General features: G+C 35.4%; 2 protein-coding genes across 4 annotated transcripts; both read right to left on the reverse strand.

Moving 5' to 3' along the window:
• Positions 1 to 22: 22 nt before the first annotated feature.
• On the reverse strand, positions 23 to 361 carry LOC126595359 (uncharacterized mitochondrial protein AtMg00810-like). The gene has a single exon (XM_050261679.1). The coding sequence runs from the start codon at positions 359 to 361 to the stop codon at positions 23 to 25; it is 339 nt and encodes a 112-aa protein (XP_050117636.1).
• Positions 362 to 13,672: 13,311 nt separating this feature from the next.
• LOC126596611 (uncharacterized) lies at positions 13,673 to 19,831 on the reverse strand. Of its 3 annotated transcripts, none has more exons than XM_050263254.1 (7): positions 19,697 to 19,831; positions 19,278 to 19,370; positions 18,692 to 18,826; positions 18,485 to 18,574; positions 17,903 to 18,052; positions 15,241 to 16,838; positions 13,673 to 14,970 (listed from the first exon to the last, which is right to left on the reverse strand). In XM_050263254.1, exons 1-7 carry the CDS (start codon positions 19,757 to 19,759, stop codon positions 14,046 to 14,048), a joined length of 3,054 nt encoding a protein of 1,017 aa, XP_050119211.1. In that variant the 5' UTR covers positions 19,760 to 19,831; the 3' UTR covers positions 13,673 to 14,045. The 3 variants fall into 3 exon arrangements, with proteins under 3 accessions (XP_050119211.1, XP_050119212.1, XP_050119213.1); XM_050263255.1 differs by having other exon boundaries at positions 18,692 to 18,830; positions 19,697 to 19,714; XM_050263256.1 differs by lacking the exons at positions 18,485 to 18,574; positions 18,692 to 18,826 and having other exon boundaries at positions 19,334 to 19,370; positions 19,697 to 19,781.
• Positions 19,832 to 20,253: the final 422 nt, after the last annotated feature.

The following is a 20,253-nucleotide window of genomic DNA, read 5'->3' on the forward strand; positions in this document are numbered from 1 at the left end:
GAAAGTAGGCTTGCTGAGAACATTATAGATTCGACCTTGTTGCAGTTAGGTACAATAGACTGCCAACAAGGCTTTTGTAGAGACTAGCATCCGCAGGTTCACTTCCATCATCCTTCTTAAGCTTCTCGTTTGCAATTAGAGGTGTAGAGACCGGTTTGCATCCCTTCAACCCAAACTTTTCAAGCAAAGTTTCAGCATACTTCCTTTGATGAATGAAGATAGTACTTGCTTCTTGAATTACCCCAATGCCAAGAAAATGATATAAAAGGCCTAGATCAGTCATCTCATACCTCTTCATCATCTCTTCCTTAAATTCTTCAATTGTTGCAACATCATTTCCAATGTAGACAACATCATCCATATAGATTGAGACAATGAGTGTCTTGTTGTTGCTTTCTGTCTTGGTGTAGAGTATAGCTTCACTAGGACTTTTATGAAATCCTTTCTCAGTGAAATAAGAATCAATATCACTGTACTAAGCCCTTGGATCTTGTTTTAGGCCATAGAGTGCCTTCTTTAGCTTGTACACCTTATCTGGAAATGCTTCACTTGTGAACCCTTGAAGTTGTTCCACAAACACCTCCTCCTCTAACACTCCATTTAGAAATGCATATTTGACATCCAATTGATGCAACTTCCAACCTTTCTTGGCTACTAGGGCTATCAAGGTCCTTATGATGTCTAACCTTGCTACTAGAGCAAAGGTTTCATTAAAGTCTACACTAGGCTTCTGTGAGTAGCCTTTAGCTACCAATATGGCCTTGTTCTTTTGTACAGAACCATCTAGGTTGAGCTTCACTTTGTACACCCATTTCACACCAATCATTGGTTTGTCACTTGGTCAATTTACAAATTCCCAAGTGTCATTCTTGTCAATCATTTCAAGTTCTTCCTTCATTACTTTATTCTAAGCTTTGTCTTTCTCAGCTTCTTCATATGATTTTGGTTCCACTACACAGTAGTTACAGGAGCATAGATCTTATCCAAGCTTTTCAACCTCATTGGAGTTGAACTTGGAGTTGTTATATATGATTGATTCGGTTGTGGACTCATGCTTGCTTACTATGGAGTCCCTTGTGTGTCACCATTCTCTGTGGTTTCTTCTTGAATTGGGGTCTCCATAAGCTCCCTTATTTGCCCATTGTTGAGGTCAAGTTGTAGAAAGACATTGTCTTTCTCTTCTACACTTGTTTCCTAATTCCATGTTGAGTCTTCATCAAAGATAACATCCATTGACAGAATTATCTTATGAGTTGACAGATTGTAAACTTTGTACCCTTTCTCACTGGTACCATAACCTACAAAAACACCATTGTTTCTTGATTTCTCCAACTTGTGTCTTAGTTGTTGAGGAATGTGAGTATAACACATTAAGCCAAACACTCTTAGATGCTTTACAGAAGGCTTTCTTCCACTGAACACTTCAAATGGTGTCTTCTTATCCATTGCTTTAGTAGGGCACCTATTCAATAGGTACATTAAAGTGTTCACAGCTTCACCCCAACATGTATAGGGCATGTTCTTCTCATGCATCATAGTAGGGGTGGGCACGGTTTGGTTAGGTGCGGTTTTAAGTGAAACCGAAACCAAAACCGATTTTTTTTGCGGTTTGGTTCAGTGCGGTCTTGAAGCCAAAACCGAAATGAAACCAAACCGTTTGGTTTGGTTTGGTTCGGTGCGGCTTCAAACAGTTTCGGTTTGGTTTTTAAGAAAAAATGTACAATTTGCAATTTAACATATTAATAAGCATTTTTCAATAGCAATAGGAAAAAGACATTTGTTATGTAAACAATTAGCATGTTGTATGCAGTTGTGATGTTAAAACATGTTTGTACAATAAAAGGGTGTCCCTTACAATGTTTATCATAAAACAAGTTGAATAAATTTGAATTCATTAAACATGAGCAAAACTTTGATACTAGAATATGTGATATCATGCTTCAAATGAGTGGACTTCATTAGACCATTGTTCGACTCTTGATAACAAGATTAGTCCACCCTTTTACATATATGTGTGTGTGTGTGTGTGATGGTATAAAATAACAAAGGTCCTTCAAGTTAATGAACAAAAGAAAGTGATGAATGATGATATTCTAGTGTGTTTGAGTCCCATACTAAGTGTATGGATTCTAACAAACAACCAATTAAAACATGAAATCTAATATAGACATTTAATAAAATGTTTATTAATATTTGCGGTGCGGTTCGGTTTCGGTGCGGTTTTCAAAAGTCAAAACCAAAACCAAACCGTTTTCTATTTTGCGGTTCGGTTTCAAAACCGAAATCGTTTCAAAACCACAAAACCAAACCGTTCGGTGCGGTTCGATTTGATTCGTGTTTCGGTTTCGGTTTTCGGTTCTAAGTGCCCACCCCTACATCATAGACTTAGCCATTTCAAGTATACTCCTATTCTTCCTTTCTGCAATGCCATTCTGTTGTGGTGAATATGCCAATGTGAGTTGCTTCTCCAATCCCACATCTTCACAGAATGCATTGAACTCAAGAGATGTATACTCTCCTCCTTTATCACTTCTTAGTCTTTTGATTTGATATCCACTTTGCAATTCCACCAATGCCTTGAACTTCTTAAATATTGTGAATACTTCATACTTGAACCTCATGAAATACACCCATCACATTCGTGAGTAGTCATCAATGAAGGTTAGGAAATACATGTTTCCACTGATTGTTGTTGTTTGCATTGGCCCACACACATCTGTGTGAATCAATTCAAGTGACTTTGTTACCCTCCAAGCCTTGCTAGCTTCAAATGAATCTCTGTGATGCTTTTCAAACACAAACCTTCACAGGTTTCATTGCATTGATCCATCTTTGGTGTCCCTTGCACCATTTCATGCTTTTGCAGATTTTGTAAGCTTGTCATGTTTAAATGACCAAGCCTCTTGTGCCATAGCTTCATAGAGCCTGTCACACTTGCTTTCCTTGCCACTTCCTCTAGGTACTTCAACATAAGAGGAAAGCTTCTATTTTTCTCTTCCACTCTAGTCACTAGGTTTGATAGGGGCTTGCATCATAGATCTGGACCACAATTTTCCCAAAGAGTAGGAAATAGCCATGCTTCATTTGACCTATACTAAGTAGATTCTCATCCAATCCAGGCACTAGCATCGCTTCCCTTATGCATCTTCTTCCCTTCTTAGTGTTGATAACCAGAGTTCCTCTTCCAGTGGCCTTGATAATGTTTCCATCTCCCATTTTCACTTTTCCAGTGAAGTTTGTGTCAATGTCAATGAGTAATGACTCATGTGCAGTCATGTGGTTGCTGCAACCAATGTCAATGTACCAAACTTTATTGTTTTACTCCACTTTTTCACTAAAAGCACAAAACATATTTGGTTCTTCCTCCACTTGATTTGCACAGTTCACTTGCTGCACATTCTTTGATCTGTAATCCTTCATGATGTGCCCGAACCTGTTGCATTTATGTCACCTAGGCTTGTCCTTGAACCAATACTCTCCAAGATGGAATTTGTCACAGTGCTTGCATTGCTACTTGATTCTTGGACCTTCATTTGAGCAGCTGCCTTGGTTAGGTCTAGGGTTTTGATACCCCTTTCCTTCCCATTTCTTGTTCTTGCCCTTCCACTGTGGTTTTTGCTTGCTTGCACTAGCTTGACTACTAGATCCAACATTAAGTGATTGAAAAGCTTTCTCAGGTGCAAAATCAACATGCCTCTCGAGCCTTTGGTCAAAAGCTCTTAAAGATGCCATGACATCTTGCACATTAAGAGTTTCAGTAATTTTGGTTTGTTCAATGACACTCACTATTGAATCATATGGTTTAGTCAAACTAATCAACAGTTTTTGGATAATTCTTTCATTAGGTAGTTCCTCACCATATGTTTTCATCTTATTTACAATATCAAATAGCCTAGTAAAGTAGTCTTTTAACAGCTCATTCTCCCTTATTCTTGTATACTTGAAATCTCTACTAAGGGATTGAAGTTTTACCTTTTTGACTTTGGTGTCTCCTCTGTACTCTTACTGTAAAACTTCCCAAGCTCCCTTTGCAGTCTCTTCATTTGCTATTCTCAAGAAAATGGTGTATGACACAGCAGCTTGGATGATTCCAAGTGCTTCATCCGGTTCTGCTTCAGTGTTTTAAGTTGTGTTTCTGTGAGGTCCTCCTCTAGAGAATCGACCTTCATCTCAGGTAGTTCATACTCGTATTGAACCATATCCCATAGATCATAGGACTTGAAAATGGTTGTCATTCTTATTCTCCAAAAGTCATAGTTTTCCCCATCAAAGATTGGAGCTTTTAGCTCACTGTTACTGCTAGATCCCTTCATTTGCAGGGTTGTTTGTTGGTTGTTGTTGAGGACACTATGTAAGTGCTCCCAAAGATCTTAACTTGCACAGATTACGACCAGAAAGTTGTAAGATCATAAACTAAGCTCTGAGGCCATGATAAAGTTTGTTAGTTTAGGTGTTTTGGTTAGTTAGTTTGGATTAGTTTCTTTGGTTGAACTTGACAGAGAATGGAGAGGACTTTTGGAGTGTGTTTTACGGCTTCAAAGGCTGTGCAAAAATGCAGCAACAACACTTTCATTAAGTAGTGGAAATCTTGTAGGGTATGGTGCATTGCCATGACCCATACTTGTTTAAAGAGTGATTGACAAGAGGCTTAATAACCATTTCAGCCTTACTACTCCAGATTGAATCCTAGCCCTTCATTTGGGTTTTAAGTGATCTAATATGGAGTGTACACTTGTCACTCACACACTCACATATACATTTAAATTGAAAAACTAGCCGTTGGAGGCTAAAACCCTTTCTTCTTCTTTCTTCTTCGACGCAGATAGAAGCCATGCTCGAGAGCTCCTTGTTGCCTTCGATGCTTCAACTTCAAAAGTTGTGTAGCTTCCAACATTGCCAGACAAAAAAATAAATAAATCTCGGGTCAAAATGATTTTCGTCACCAAAGACTTTAGCCGATGGAAGTTTGTCAAGAAAGATTGGTTGTGCAAAACTCGTCGCTTGAAGCCTTTCCCGACAAAAACACAAATTCGTCAGGTGAAACAGGGTTTGCCTGACAAATAGAGCCTTCAGGTAAACGTGCATTGGTTGGCTTGACCCGACGAAATTCTCTTGCCCGACTATAAGGTTTCGTCAGCTCACACCAAATTAAATAATGTCAAACACCTTGACCCGACCAAATTAAGCTTATACGCAATTAACCGAATTGTACACAGAAAGAACATATAAAAAGTAGCGTTGGTAGCGTTACAACTCACTTGGTGCTTCTCTGCTTCCTTTAGAGAGAAAGAGAGATGTGGTATTTCTGTATTAATTTTTTTAGCTAGCTGTGGGATGTGTTTGGAGAAGAGGAGAGGAGGGTATATAAATAGAGCCTTCTCTGTCAGGCTCTCTATGTTTAGAGAGAGAGGGAGAGTAACGACACATGATTTCGATGCATCTTTGCTCATCTCCCTCTGATGACAAAATAGATAATAACTCAATGTGAGCTGGTCAGAAAGCAGCTTAATTACCAGAAAACCCGAAAGGAGAACGTCATGGGATACAAAACAAACTGGTTTCTTCAGATTACTCCTTGGGTTGGGCAACATCACATGAGATGCAACACTTGTGATCAAAGTACATGACAAACAACAATCGAGGAGGGTATTACGCGAAAGATAGTTACAACAAATCAGTAGAAATAAAGAATAAAATTGATCTATTCTTCTTACAAGGAGGTGTATTTATACAAGGAGTACAGGTAATAAAATCGGGATAAAGTGGGAATACCAAATTACACTAATTATGCCTAGAATCCTAATTATATACAAAAGTAGGATATGCTTGTAATCTCTCAGTGGATTTATTCAATTATGAGCTTAAAAGATTTTAAAAGACTTTACAAATTCAAGAATATTCAATTTAAGATTTTAAATGAATCCATAAAAGGGCATGGGAATTCAATCAAAATTTTAAAGTAGTTCATAAAACTCCATAGAAAGCTGGACGTATTCAATCAAGATTTCAAAGTAGTTCATAAAATTTTGTGTGTATTTAATTAGTAAATGATTTTAAAATATTTTAAGAAATTAAGGATTTTGGTAGATTTAGAAGAATTTTAAAGTGTATTTTAGGCTTTAGAAAATCAGGCCTCTCCCCCTAACATTTTGAATGAACTCACAAGGAGTTCGAAACTCCACTAGAACTCCATTAAACTTTACAGTTTAGAACTATTTTAAAAACCTGCAGGCGTCCTGTTTCACACGCCAAGCGCACCAGTTTCTAGCACATCTAGTTGCGTCTCCTTTTAGCATAATGTCGAAGTGCCCCTTTAGGCTACCCGGATCATGTCACAAGATAACACAGGAGTAGTGTTAATGTTGACAGTCCAGATGAAGTCGTGCAGAAATAAGATCGAGTGCTCGGACCTACACCTGCAACTTGACAATGAACAGTCATGGTGGTGTTTTGAGCCAGGTCGTTAAAAACAGTCATCCGATAATCAGCCTTTGAGCTGCAGATGGATAGTGAGAGCAGAAGAAGGAAAAAGCCTGTCACAGGGTTCATCTTGGTTATACTATTTCAGAACCCTAGCTTGATGAAGATGCTTAATCAGATGGTTATTGGAATTATTCCATGCATTAGTCTTCTTCAAATAGAAAAGCTTTGTGAAAGAAACCTATTAAGTGTTGGACGTACCTCATTAAGTGTAGGTGTTTGGACTTCCAAGGCCTCATTCATGCATTATTTATGATTATTTTCATAGTATGATTTGATGCTTGTAGCTTTTGTATTGGCCATTGTATCCATGGATGGCATTTTTCTATGCATTGGTACATGCATGGTAGTGGTGAGTGAATGGTTTAGTTATCATTCTCGGGAGGTTTCCACAGGTGGCTATAAAAGGATAGGCTTTGGCCACATTTTGGCAGAGCTCAGCTTGGATTTAGGGATAGTTTGGTATTGTTGTGCTTTAAAAAAAAAACCGTTTTTGCTGTGTTATGAGCATAAACAGTTGTACAATAAAGTTGTTGAATATTTGGTAAACATTTTTTTTTTGTGAAAGTGCTTTTAATAATAAAAAAATTGTGTCTGAGGTATTTGGTAAACTTTTATATAAATTGTTATGAATATGTTAAATGACTAAAAATGATATAGTATTTAATGTGATAGGGTTTTTATCATAAATGATCCCTGAAATTGATCCACCTCATCAAGATGGTCTCTGAAATTGAAAATCAATTAATGTGGTCCTTAAAATTAGGTGTTGCAAATCAATGTGGTCCTTCCATTACAATTCTGTCAAAAATTCTGTTATGTGCTGATGTGGCACACAAGTGGGTCCCACAATGTAATTAAATATCACCATGTGGATTAAAAATATTTAAAAATTATTTTATACAATTAAAAAAAAAAGATGACTGTTCATCTTCTTCTTCCCCTCCTACCCAGCGACTCACCATTAACGAATCGAACCGAAGGCCTCTGGAGGCTCACATCGAGCTTCCTCAGAAGCTTCAGCACCGCTTCCCAAAACCCAACTTCCGCCGCCGCTTCTCCTTCTTCATCTTCAAAGAAACACAAGCAGAAGAAAAACCTTTTCAAGGTAGCCCAGTTTCTTCCCAACTGGGGATTGGGGTACCGAATGGTTAAGACCCATTGGGTCAGCGTCTCTTACTAGATTACCAAAATCAATCTTTACAAGGTATTGATTGCTATCAAATTTTCCTAGATTTTGCTGGGTTTTTGGGTAGGAGGGGAAGAAGCTTCTTCTTTTTTTTTCTTTTGTTTTTTGTTTTTAATCGTATAAAATATTTTTTTTTATTTATTATTTAAATATTTTTAATCCACATGGCAATATTTAATTACATTGTGGGACCCACTTGTGTGCCACATCAGCACATAACGGAATTTTTGACAGAATTGTGACGGAATGACCACATTAATTTGCAACACCCAATTTAAGTGACGACATTAATCGATTTTCAATTTCAAGGACCATCTTGATGAGGTGGGTCAATTTCAGGGACCATTTATAATAAAATCCCAATGTGATATAATAATTGTCAAATGGAATAATGTAGGGGCATATTTTAAATTTTGGAAAGTATGTGGGGGTATACTTGCCATTTAAAATTTTCATTAAATAGACACTGATACCTATGCTTTGAAAATAAATAAAAAACACTATTTTTTAGAAGCATGGTAGACCCTGCTTCTGCTTTCTATGCTTTTCTACTGTCATTTTTTTTTATAGAAAAATCAATAAAATTATAAGGAGTGTCCACGTGTACAACCAGTCTGCATACAATAAAAAAGAAGAGCTCTATAAGCACCACTAGGGATACTTCTATCCCACACATGAAGGTTTTGAAATCTAAAACCCGCATCCGTGATCGTCTCCAAAAAATTTACCTCTCTAAAGATATGGCTCCAAGAGATGTCCTCAAGAGCTTGCCAAGAGTTTAATGTCTTCCATAATGTTTTTTAATCTCCAAGGAATTGAGCACCATCCAAGTATAAAGTCAAGAGAAATTTTATTTAAACTCATATAACATCTTTCTACACCCAATGTAAATTATAAATGTCAATTATCTTTTGTACCCTATTGCATAATTACGATCAAGTACAAAGTGAAATTAATAATAATACTAAAATTTATCAACAAACCTACACATTATAATTCAACCCTATCACCACTCCTTGTTTATCTTTCGTTCCCTCGTGTTTCATTTTAACCCTTCTCTATCATCATTCACTCTCTCCTCAACTCCACAACCGCAGCATCTTTCTTCATCACCCTCACTTTCCTTGCCTCTAACACTATTCTTGCTTTCATGTTCACCACGACACAATCTTTTCGAATGCAACCGATTTACCATGACGAATTACCCGAAAACCTGAAAATGGTTATACAAGAATTGGATGTTCCTGCATTGGATATGTTCATATATATGCACCGATCCGTACAAGGAGCCACCAATGAACGTGGTCAACACGGCTCGAGTCTCTTTGCCATGAAAACAATTGAAGAATTTGGAAATGGATTGGTGTGACCAGTTAGCTAAAGAGCTCACGGTGGGAAGGGGGGACAAAGGATCTATAATGCTTTTTGACGAATCTCTTTGAAGACAAAACTATTTAATTAAACATTTTATTTTATAGATACTTGTAAAGATAACTTTACATTTTGAATTGGGTTTGGAATGGTAGTTTTAGACTTTTAGGTAAAATATTTGGATCTAAAGAGATATAAATTCTTTAATTAAAAATAAGGAGAAATTAGGTTCTCATCCTTTCTGTTGCTACTCAATTGATTAAAATCCTATTCATTTTCAATTTTTGATCAAGGTCCTTAGGTATTAATAACATCATTAATTATTTCAATAATTTCTAAATATATTCATTTAATGTTAAAAATGTTACAATTAGTATATTTATATTTATGACTAAATTTTTTATCATATATTTTTAGTTTTAGTTTGTACCCATTTTTAATTTGTAATTATTTTTTAATTTGTACCAATTTTCTTTTCAGTTTTAATTTGTACCCGTATATTAATTTCTTTTTGTACCCATATTTTTTTAAAGTTTATTTGTATTTGTACCCATATATTTTTTTTATTTGTACTTTTTATTTTGCTAAATGTACCCATGCTAATTATATGTACCCATTCATGTAAAACTTTTTAATCTTAAAATGTACTCATTCTTAAATATACTAATTTGTTATATGTGAAATGTACCATTTTTTTTTATATAAAATCTATTCAATTTTTTTCTAATCCATTTTTAAACTTATATGGGTACATTCTTTTTTCTTTGATTTTAAATTGTATCCATGTCAAGTTTAATCGAAGAAATTTACTAATGTTATTAAGCCTAATATCTTTTTTTATTTTGTGATTTTGAAGAATGTACCCATGTTTTGATACAATAATTGTTTTGGTTAATTTTGATGAATGTACGCATGTTTATATACACACACACACAATAGTATATTTATATTTTAATCCCACAAATTATGGTTTTTTTATTTAAAATCTCATTTATATAAACAACTAAAATTTCTAATTTTTAATTTAAAAATTATTGAAACATACATAGAAATAAATTATCACATTAATTTCAGGGACCTCAATCAAAAATTAAAAACCAACAAGGTTTTAATCAAAGAATATTAATAATTAAGGACCGCATCCAAAGTATCCCTAAAAATAATTTGCATATATAGAGAATAAGTTGGATGTAGAAAGATGTTAGATGACTTCAAATAAAATTTCCATAAAGTCAATCACAAGTTTCAAGTCTCCTTCATTCTGAATCCTCTTAAAACCCCGGCATCTAGCCATCCAAAGAGCATCTCGCAGCGCAACACATTCTGCAACATTGTTAGAATTTTCTCCCAAGTTCCTTGCCCCAGCAAGAATAGGCCTGCCATTTTCATCCCTTACAACAAAACCAGTAGCAACATGGTTATTAATTACTGAACCATCAAAGTTTATTTTAAGGTTCCTCCTATTCATATTGTCAAAACATTTAGAATCTTCTTACTGGGCTATGGGCAACGGTATACTACAATTTTGTTGACAATATCTTGATCAGCGAGGTTTGAAAGTGCTATCTATGCAAGCAGTTATTGTTAATGAAATTACTAGCTTTCAGACTTGTATCTATGTTATTGATTTGTCTATCCTGCAGAAGATTAATTAGTAGGAAAGGAAAAACTCAATTATGGGTTCAAAAGAGAAACTCTTGCCATTTCCCACTAACCATATGCATCCTTTTTCAATAATATGCCTAGCATTTAAAATTCCTCTTGAAAATGTTTTTGTCTGGTTTTACAATTTAGGAAAGCATCATTTCTTAAGTACTTTCTTTTGACAATATGAACCCACCAATTCTCATCCTCGGTAAACACCCTTCAGCCCAGTCTTGCTAGGCAAGCGTTATTAAAATGATTACTCTTCCTAACACCTAAGCCTCCCATACTTTTAGGGAGACAAAACTTATCCCAAGCTATTGAATGGTTGACGTGAATTTGGAGTCGAATCATGACGATGGTAATTGGGGCCGAAATTTAGGTTTTGATCAGTTGGAAAATTGGGATCTGACTCCGTTTCTTTAGACGATTATCCTGAAATTCTTGAACCATTTCCATTTTGCGTAAGCAAGGCCTAAAGTTGTTCAAGAATCACATCTTGGGTTGCTTTGAAATCGGTTTGCGCGGCCTTGAATTTTTTCACAAAATCCGTCAGTTGCCAAATTGGAAACACCAGACTCCATGGATCTTCGAGATACTTGACGAGTCTAGATCCATGACGCTTGACGAATGATATACTAAGGGTTTGGTTTGGTATTGCTGTGTTTTGAAAAAAAATTGTTTCTGCTGTAATGTAAGAATAAGCAGCTGTGAAATAAAGCTATAAAGTGTTTGGTAAACTTTTTTGTAAAAATGCTTTTGAAAAAAAAAACAGTATTATAGTCTTTGGTAAACTTTTGTGTAAAACAAATGTGAAAAAAAAACCGGTTTTTCAAAGCTGGGTTTTGTAGCTTCTTGTTTTTGGCTTTTTTCACCCAAAACTGTGAAGAAAAAAAAGCTGAAGCTGAATGTTTACCAAACACAAAAAAAGCTTTTTTTGATATCATCTTTTTTTCAGAATCACATCAATACCAAACCAGGCCTAAGAAAGTATTCGAGAGAATCGAAGTACTAGCTCGATGCCATTGTTAAGACCCTCACTTATAGACCTGACATTCGTGTCGTGTTTTTCGTGTTTGTGTCATCCCAATATCTTAACAGGTCGTGTCGTGTAACACCCGTTAAAATAAACGAGTAAAATGACCCGACCCGTTACCCGTTAAGGAAGATATATTTTAAACCAATAAATGATCAAATGAAAAACATAATACTAAATAAGTATATACATACCATATTGTTACATCCAAAACATAAAAACACATTTTTCTTTTAAGTATATTTTCACTTACCTAAAGTCTTTAATAGTTTTTTAATTAATGTAGAAGTGTAAAAAAAATATAGAAAAAAATATATAAACGCTCGTAATGACAAGTTTTACAACTTTCATGAAAAGCTTAACTTCGAAATTGGCCACTATAATCAGATAAATCATAGATCAAAATTTAACCGTTGATTGTTGTTTACATTTACACTTCATTGTTCTCATCAAATTTTGTTTCTTCAGATTTTCTTTTTTGAAAACTTGATCTATTAGAGGATGCAGGAAGATGAACGGTTTGGATCGTTGATATTATATTCAGAGTTTTACGGTTAGTGAAAATATTGCTTGATGTTTATAAAGTTTCTACAAACTATATGACATCGACTCATATTTCAGTTAATCATAAATATCAAAACGTGATATCAAAGATCTAAACCGTTCATCTTCTTACATCCGCCAGATGATTATGTTTTCAAAAAAAAAAAAAAATTTAAATGAAATTCAGTAAGAAGAATAAAGCGTAAATGGCAATCGACGGTTAAATATAAATTTAAGGTTTATGAATTATAGTGTTGGATTTTAAAGCTGACCCCTTCATAAAAGTTGTAAAGTTTGTCACTATGAGTGATTGTATATTTTTTTTTACATTTTTTACACTTCTACAATAATTATTATTAATTTTATTAATTTTGCCCTCAAATAAAAAACATTATTCATGAAGGTAGGTTTGGAGGATTTTAAAAATCTAAACGATAATGTAAGTGTAACCATTATCTACTCGTGGAGGAATAATGATGAATCATGAGTGTTTATATATTCTTTCACATTTTTCATACTTGTATGTATGCCTATACAAATACTATATTAGTTTATTTTAATTTTGGACAACAACATGTTAAGTAAAATTTATCCTAGTAATGATAATAAGGAACTCTCATAATAAAAATAAATAATAACTAAAACATTTTTTTAAAACTTATATAGAATAATAATACAAAACTATATATTTAATATAGAATATATTGTATATATTAATATGGCTATTTATAATAAATCTTTTAGTAATTAAACTTTAAAATTATCAAAATAATTTTTTTCTTAACGGGTTACCCACGTGTTACCCGCGTGTATACCCGTTATTAATAATGACCTGATAAGTTATCTTGTTGACCCGAAACCTGTTATTTTCGTGTTATGTCAGAAATTGTCGGGTCTACTCACTTACCAGGAAAGAGGAATACTCCTAAATCATAATACTAAATGGCATAAGTCACCTTTTTATTGACTGAACAACTTTTACAAAAATATACCCTTCATCACTTAGAATTTCTATTTTATACAGAAAGTAACCGACTCACTAACTAAACAGCCACCCAAAATAGAATTTAATTATCAATGACAATGACCTAGATGCACAAAGCTAGGGCTCTAACCATTCAATACCACGGTCTGGTAGTATTCATTTTCGCTTAAAAATAAGAGGTCTTAAGTTCGAATATTATAAATAGCGAATTCAAAACCAAATTAAACTGTTCATTGTGTGGCTTAACCAACTCCCCTCCCCTTAGTGTAAAAAATATCGATGTACTAAAAAAAAACCCAATCGAACAACCAAAATAAAACCACTTCGCACAAATAGGTTGATAGTTTGAATTAGGGTATCTTTGGATAGGAAGGTGCAGCAGTATTTACCAAAAGAGTTTTTCATTTTTTGAAAGCTAAAAGTATTTACCAAACAAAATTTTCATTTAAAAAAAAATGATTATCAAATGAATCTCCAGCTTCATGATTTATCGTTTTGCTTCTCGGTCTTTGATACTAAATGATTCAACTTCACACATATTAGCTTCGAAGAAGGGTAAACAGTGGAAAGATGGAGGATGCTGAAATTTGTAGCACTATAATTTGTGTAGATTCTATCCCTTAGCGTTCAGTTCCATCCGCTGTAACACAATGCACAACGGTTTGAGTTAAACCACCAGGTTCGACTCCTTTACCTGCGGCTTGACAATGAACATTCACATTCAGGTTCGTATTCAACCCACATCATTAAAATAGTCACACGGAAATCGGCCATTAACCCGAAATTGAAAATGCAACCTAATCACTACCAGCCAGGCCAACTAGTTGAGAAATTTCATCTTCAAGGCGAGAAAAGCTCGTCAAGAACTTGTCGTGAAGTTCATTGGAGCAAAATTGCGTTTGCTGCCACTGGGACAGACCATCAACAATAACCTTCATACCACTCTCTAGCAATTCCATTCCCTTCCTAATTCCATCCGGAAGTTTCCTTTTCTTATTGGTTTGCTTCCCGCCATTGATCTCCGTTTGCTTTTCACAGTCGATTTCCATGTTGTCACGTTCTGAAGTATCCACAATGGTATCTGAAATCTTCTGAAACATTTCTTTCAGAGTTAGACCCTCCCTCGCAAGCAGACCAAGCTGGTCAGAACAAGGTGTCGTTGTAAGAAGCGCTGTTTCCTTCTCGAGATATATCTTAAACTCAGACATGAATCTCTCCACAGTTGCCTCATTTCCAGATTCTAAATCATATGAAAGCGCTGCAGTCTCCGGCACAAATCTCCAAAGCTCATTGCAACCAGTCCGAGCAGAAAAGTATCCAAATGCTGTAATAGCCAAGTGAATAAATGCCCAATGCCGTTCACTCAACAACATGTGATACAACTCCCAGAGAGTAGAGATCTTTGCACTTTCATTAGTTTCATTGATTTCCATATGAGCAAGGCCTGCCATGAAAAGAGCCAGATTTGGTTTGCATTCATACAATTGTGTATCAGAAGCTGCACCAGATCCTGAGATAAACAGGTTTTTGAGCTCAAAGATTACTTTCTCCATTTCGTCAGATGCATATAGGTGCTTCATTTTTGACATGATTACCAATGTTTCACTCAAAAGCTTACGGTAGTGGTCCTTCATTAGTTTGTCTGAAGACACTATGTAGTTATGAATGATAGAAACTAAAAGCTTCAGAGTCTTCACATCGATATCGGATATACTGATCCGGCTACAGGAGAAGGAAAAGCTTCATTAAATATACTGGTTAATGAATGCAAATACAAAAGGTAGACAATAAAGTGAAGAGAAAGATTTAGCCGCGGTTTTGGAAATGGATAGAGAAAGGAAAGCACCCACAAAAGAATATATAAAAAAGCAATTATGAATAGTGATGTTGTCACACTGAAATTATTCAAGCAGTGGATGCACCAAAGAATAAAGTTATTGAACCAAGAGTAGAGTTATTCAAGAATGCATAAAAAGGTTTCTTGTTACTTACAGAGACTCCAATGAAGCAGACAAAGCAAACACTGGGACGCCAAAAACACCGGAACCAGAAGATCTCATAGATTTGTCATCAAAATTTTCAATGAAGACATAGTAATCAGTAAGGATTCTTTGAGTTGCAATACTTTTCAACTTGTCAGAGAGTAAATTCAGTGGAAATCCTTCCATGAATAAGGCTAGACGTATAACTGATGACGACTGAGTTCCCTCATCACTAACAATGGACATGTAAACCTGGTCTACGATAGATGGTGAGCCAAAAGTAAGAAGCATGCTGATTGATCTTGCCAATTTTCGCAGAGCAGAACCAGGTACAAGAACTGATTCAGAAGATGCCACTAACTTCAGTAATGAGCAGAGTTTACCAATAATGCCACTCACCGTCCCTGGCTCAGCATACCGCAGCATAAAGCACCAAAGTTCCATCACAACCTCCCAGCAAAGGAAGTGAGGATGAAATATATTCTCAAGAAGGAAAGCCTCCAACTCCCTCCAAACAGGAGTCGAAGAGACCACAAGCATGAAGATTTCCAATGCATTCAAAAGTGAAGAAAACATAGGCTGCCAGGCAACTACCACAGTTTCTCCAGAACCATATAACACGGGAACTTGCAAAAGCAAAATGGAAGAATATACCTCTTCATCAATTAATATATCCAAGAACCAACCAAGCTTTCTAGTAATCCCAAGTTTTACATCTTCTTCAAGATCAACAGAAAATTTCAACAAACTAAGAAATAATGAAACACGACCAAGCAACAAGGCTCTTTCTCCAGGCAATGCTTCCCCAAATAAAGAAATAATTTCATCCAACGAACTTATCTTATTAAATTTACTCATATCTCCAGAGCTAGTATCTGTGTAGCTTCCTTTACCGAACAGAGAATCTAGAATCTCAACCTTGAACTCCTGCTTCACTTGAGATGAATTCAGTAACGAAAATAGTAAATCCAAGGATGCTTTCTCCAAGAGTTCTACGAAAACTTCAGCGGCGGTTTTTAACAGTTTTTCATTGCTCAATGAAATTTTGAAGGTTGAGATCATCAGGATGCAATTTGTTATCTCCCTTTGTACCAGATATGCTTGACACGGATACAGGGTAGATATTTTTATTGCATTAATCAGATAAAACTTTATTGGAAGAAATGTCTTCCTAGCTTCTGTCACTGAAATGGCATCATTCAAAGACGATGACCAAGCCTCAGCTGCGCATTTTAAAGATTCATTGACCAGTGAGATTAGATTTGAAACTATATCAGCTACATTCACCTTTGTTGCGAATACCCCCTCACCAAGCTGAAGTAGACTGACTACACCTTTCCATGTAAAATTGAGAACCTTTACCAGACTGCCTCCATTATTAGCAGCAACAACGCCTATCTCACACAATTTTTCTATTGTATACTTTATTACAGTAATAACGTGATTCATATTACTGACCCCTTCAAAATGCGTTCCAGTTTTGTCCCTCTCAAGCTTTTCTTCCCAAGACTCCCAATTTACAGCTCGAGCATATGCTCCACATAGTCTTATTACAGCATCAATGACCTCCAACATGACCTTTCCTACAGATTCAAATGGCTCAATTCTCTGCATTTAGACGTTAGAAAGGCTCGTGTGAGACGTGAGCAGTGTTTTAAAATATATAATAATTAGGTTCAATAAAACGTAAATATATATTACACCAACATGTAAGTCACATGTCAGTGAAGGAAATTAAGGCAGCCAAGGATTCTCCTCCCTCATATCAGAAGTTCAAAGATGAACATCAAACTCACTCACAACATATGTACAAGTTTTCCATAAATAACAATATACGAGCACAACTTTTTTGCGCTTGAATTGTTTAGTCATGAAACTTTGGTCCCACATTTGTCAAATTGCCATTTAAACAGTTACTGAAAATGTGCCCTACACTTGATATGCATCAGTCGTGCACAAGTGCTCAATGTGCCTCCGATTTGCACAAGTTAGTGAGAAACCATAAGACTGGGTCAGATATGAGTGGGGGATGAATTATTAACAGATCCAAAGATAACAAAATACTGTATGACCCATTTTAAAAGCACAGGGTCCATTTAATAAATATAACAGGTTTCTCTGTCTGTTATGGAGAGCGGATAATTCAAGGTAAGTTTAAGTAGTTTAGGAACTTAAAGAACAAGATATTTCTAAAACAAACAAATAGCTATGTAAAATTATTTATGGAATCCCTAGGTATATTTGAGCCGAACTCATTAGCTATAAGATATATTCAACACTCTAATACCCAGTCAAAATTCCCAGGCACATCATTGTTGCCTTAATGTTAATCTTAGCTTCTTTCGTTATATTAAACATCAGAAATTCTCTAGTCCTGATTCCTGACTCACGAAGTACTTAGCAGTATTGGATTTGGCAAACCATTTCTTAGGCTATTACGAAAATTCATTCCACAAAGAAAATATTTATCAAGTAATATCCAATTCAAAAATGTCCAAAAGAAAAATTTGAAGACATCGTTTTCATTAATCGTTTTGTAGTGTCTTGAAGTTGTGACCTCTTTGAAAACAAAGTAGTACATAACATATTTCTAGTAGATAAACTAAGGTTCTTATATTAGAATAAATTATCATAAAGATTAGCACAGGAAACACAGTGCAATTAATAAGTACCTTAATCTCTGATATTGAATCTTTGATCAAGTTTAACTGTTCCACTAAGAATTTCTCAACAATATCCATTGACAGCTTGTCGGTAGAAACAGGAAATCTTGCCAAAGCTGAGAAACTAACACCAGAGAAGCTCAGAAGATCCAGAAGCAGCTGCAAAAATAAGTACAAGAAGAAGAAAACTGAATTTTTACAGGACAGTTGGTGCACCATGCAGCAGACAGATGATGTAAGCAGGTCATGCATGTGCTACTTAATTTTCTTGTGTATATACTAACATCTGCCATGGGAAATACCAGCAACAAAAAGAGTGAAAAGTTGCACATGACAACGCGTCAATGAACTTCAGAACTAAGCCCATTAAAGAAATAAACACCATATACAGCCTCGAATAAAAGGTATGGCTTGGTTCAAGAGTAAAATGGAAGCTAATTGTAGACATTCCAAGACAAAATTTTCCAATCATTTTTAACTAGGGAGAAGTCTCCAAGTATAGAAATCTGTCAAATTAGCATTCAGGTTAAGACAAAGGATGTTTTCTTTCTGCAAGCACAAAGAAAATTGACAGTCTCCACTATTCTATACCTCAAAGAACAGATTGTCGTGCTCTTCCTCTTGAGACTCCACACTCGACATAAGAGTCATTTTTAGGTGTTTACCACACCATATGTTAGCCTGACAGATAAATAATCCTCAAAAAGTTAGAATTTTAGATACCCTGGTCCCATTGAGGAATAAGAAGAGTACACCCTTGCTTTTAATACAAGCACACTGCATGAAAAGGCATATTACCTTGGTCCCAAGGGCAAGGAAATGTGCTAGAGCGTTGGATATGTCAGATTCTAGGTGTTTTACAGCCACATGTAATATAGCCTTGTTTAACATGCACTGGCTTACATCCAAGCAAGTATACTCCTCCCAAAATGTCAAGCTTGTTGTTAAGAATAACAATGAACAAATACAAAATATGGCGAACTGGTCATGAGAAGATTGCAAATCGAACTATGACCATTTGTATCTCTTAGCAATTTCATGTCCTACAACATTGCATGAAACAAAACATACAGGCCATCATAGACGCATTGAAAAAGTAATCGATCACATGCCAAAGCTTTTGCCATAAACCCATAACAAAGTTTATGCAGCAATATCGATAATAAAAACCTCCAGCGGACATTATAAAAATCATTCCTCAGATTTTCTCTGAATTTGGGTCAACAAATGATTATGCAATGTGCCTGAAAAGTAAAGGTCCTTTAAAACGAAAATTTACATCTCCATCGCAATCATTTCATAATTGTTAAACATCGAACGAAATATGATATAAATTAAACGAAACATATTATTAATAAAATGTAAAGAGCATTGAATTGGATACTGTGAGACATTTCGCAAGGGATGCCAATTCAGATTTCTCTGTAATGTTCAACTCACCAAGCTTCCCCAGTAGTTCAATACGATTCTCCACTACCTGCAGAACACAAAATTTTCAATCCACGTTAAATAAATAGTAAAAACGTGAACTCAAAACATAAAAACAAAAGTAACCTCATCAAATTCTTAAATTAATGCACACAAAATAATAACTATTCAATATTTCCCAAAGAAATTGAAAATATTTAACGATTTTATAAAAATCGAGTTCAAATTTTCGTCACACTACTATGAAAACCCTAGCTGAACAGTGCAGGACCAAAAGCTGAGAGTGAGAGAAACGAGAACGAACTAGAAAATGGAAACCCTAAGGTTAAAATTGAATTCAGTGAAATTGGGAAATGGAAAACTGGAATTGCTTACGTCCGAGGATCTAATGGCGTCTTCTATGCTCTGCAATTCGCTGCTTGAGCTCCCTCCTTCCATCTCTCTCTCTCTCTCTCTCTCTCTGCTACTGAATTTTGGTTTCCCGCCTTTTTGAAAAGAAAAGCTAAACAGCTAGCGCAGAGGACCGTATTTACCAGTTATTTTAGATATAAAAAAATATTGAGACTATGGGCCTTTTGGTGTATGGACTAAAGCTAAAGAATTGGGCTTTGCTTATGGACTTTATCGTAGATGGGTCCATTCTTTTTTTTTCTTTTCTTTTTTTGAGAAAGTATGGGTCCATTCTTAAAGGGGCCGAGTTGAAGTAGGTCAAGAAGAAGGGGCAGCTCATTCCACTCTTAATCAATGAGTTTGTTGTTAATTGTTTTGGGGTAAAATTGGATTAATGGTCTTGTTTGGAAGATAGTTCATGTGGTAAACAAATTAAGATTTTAAACCCTTGTGGTAAAACCCATCACCTTCCCCTCTTTATATATATTCTTAAAGCCAACTTTCTCTCTTCTCGAACTCGCTATTAGCAAACCAGCGTTCAA

This window comes from Malus sylvestris, chromosome 13 (genome assembly GCF_916048215.2).
Source record: "Malus sylvestris chromosome 13, drMalSylv7.2, whole genome shotgun sequence".
In the NCBI taxonomy this organism is placed as follows: Eukaryota; Viridiplantae; Streptophyta; class Magnoliopsida; order Rosales; family Rosaceae; genus Malus; species Malus sylvestris.

Bases quoted from the DNA above. Each gene is read 5' to 3' on its own strand.
- LOC126596611 (XM_050263254.1), bottom strand. From the start codon at position 19,759: ATGGAAGGAGGGAGCTCAAGCAGCGAATTGCAGAGCATAGAAGACGCC. The intron at 19,371-19,696 runs GTAAGCAATTCC...TGTGTTCTGCAG, and splicing joins ACGCCATTAGATCCTCGGAC to GTAGTGGAGAATCGTATTGA. The intron at 18,827-19,277 runs GTATCCAATTCA...ACAACAAGCTTG, and splicing joins CCCTTGCGAAATGTCTCACA to ACATTTTGGGAGGAGTATAC.
- LOC126595359 (XM_050261679.1), bottom strand. From the start codon at position 361: ATGGATGATGTTGTCTACATTGGAAATGATGTTGCAACAATTGAAGAA.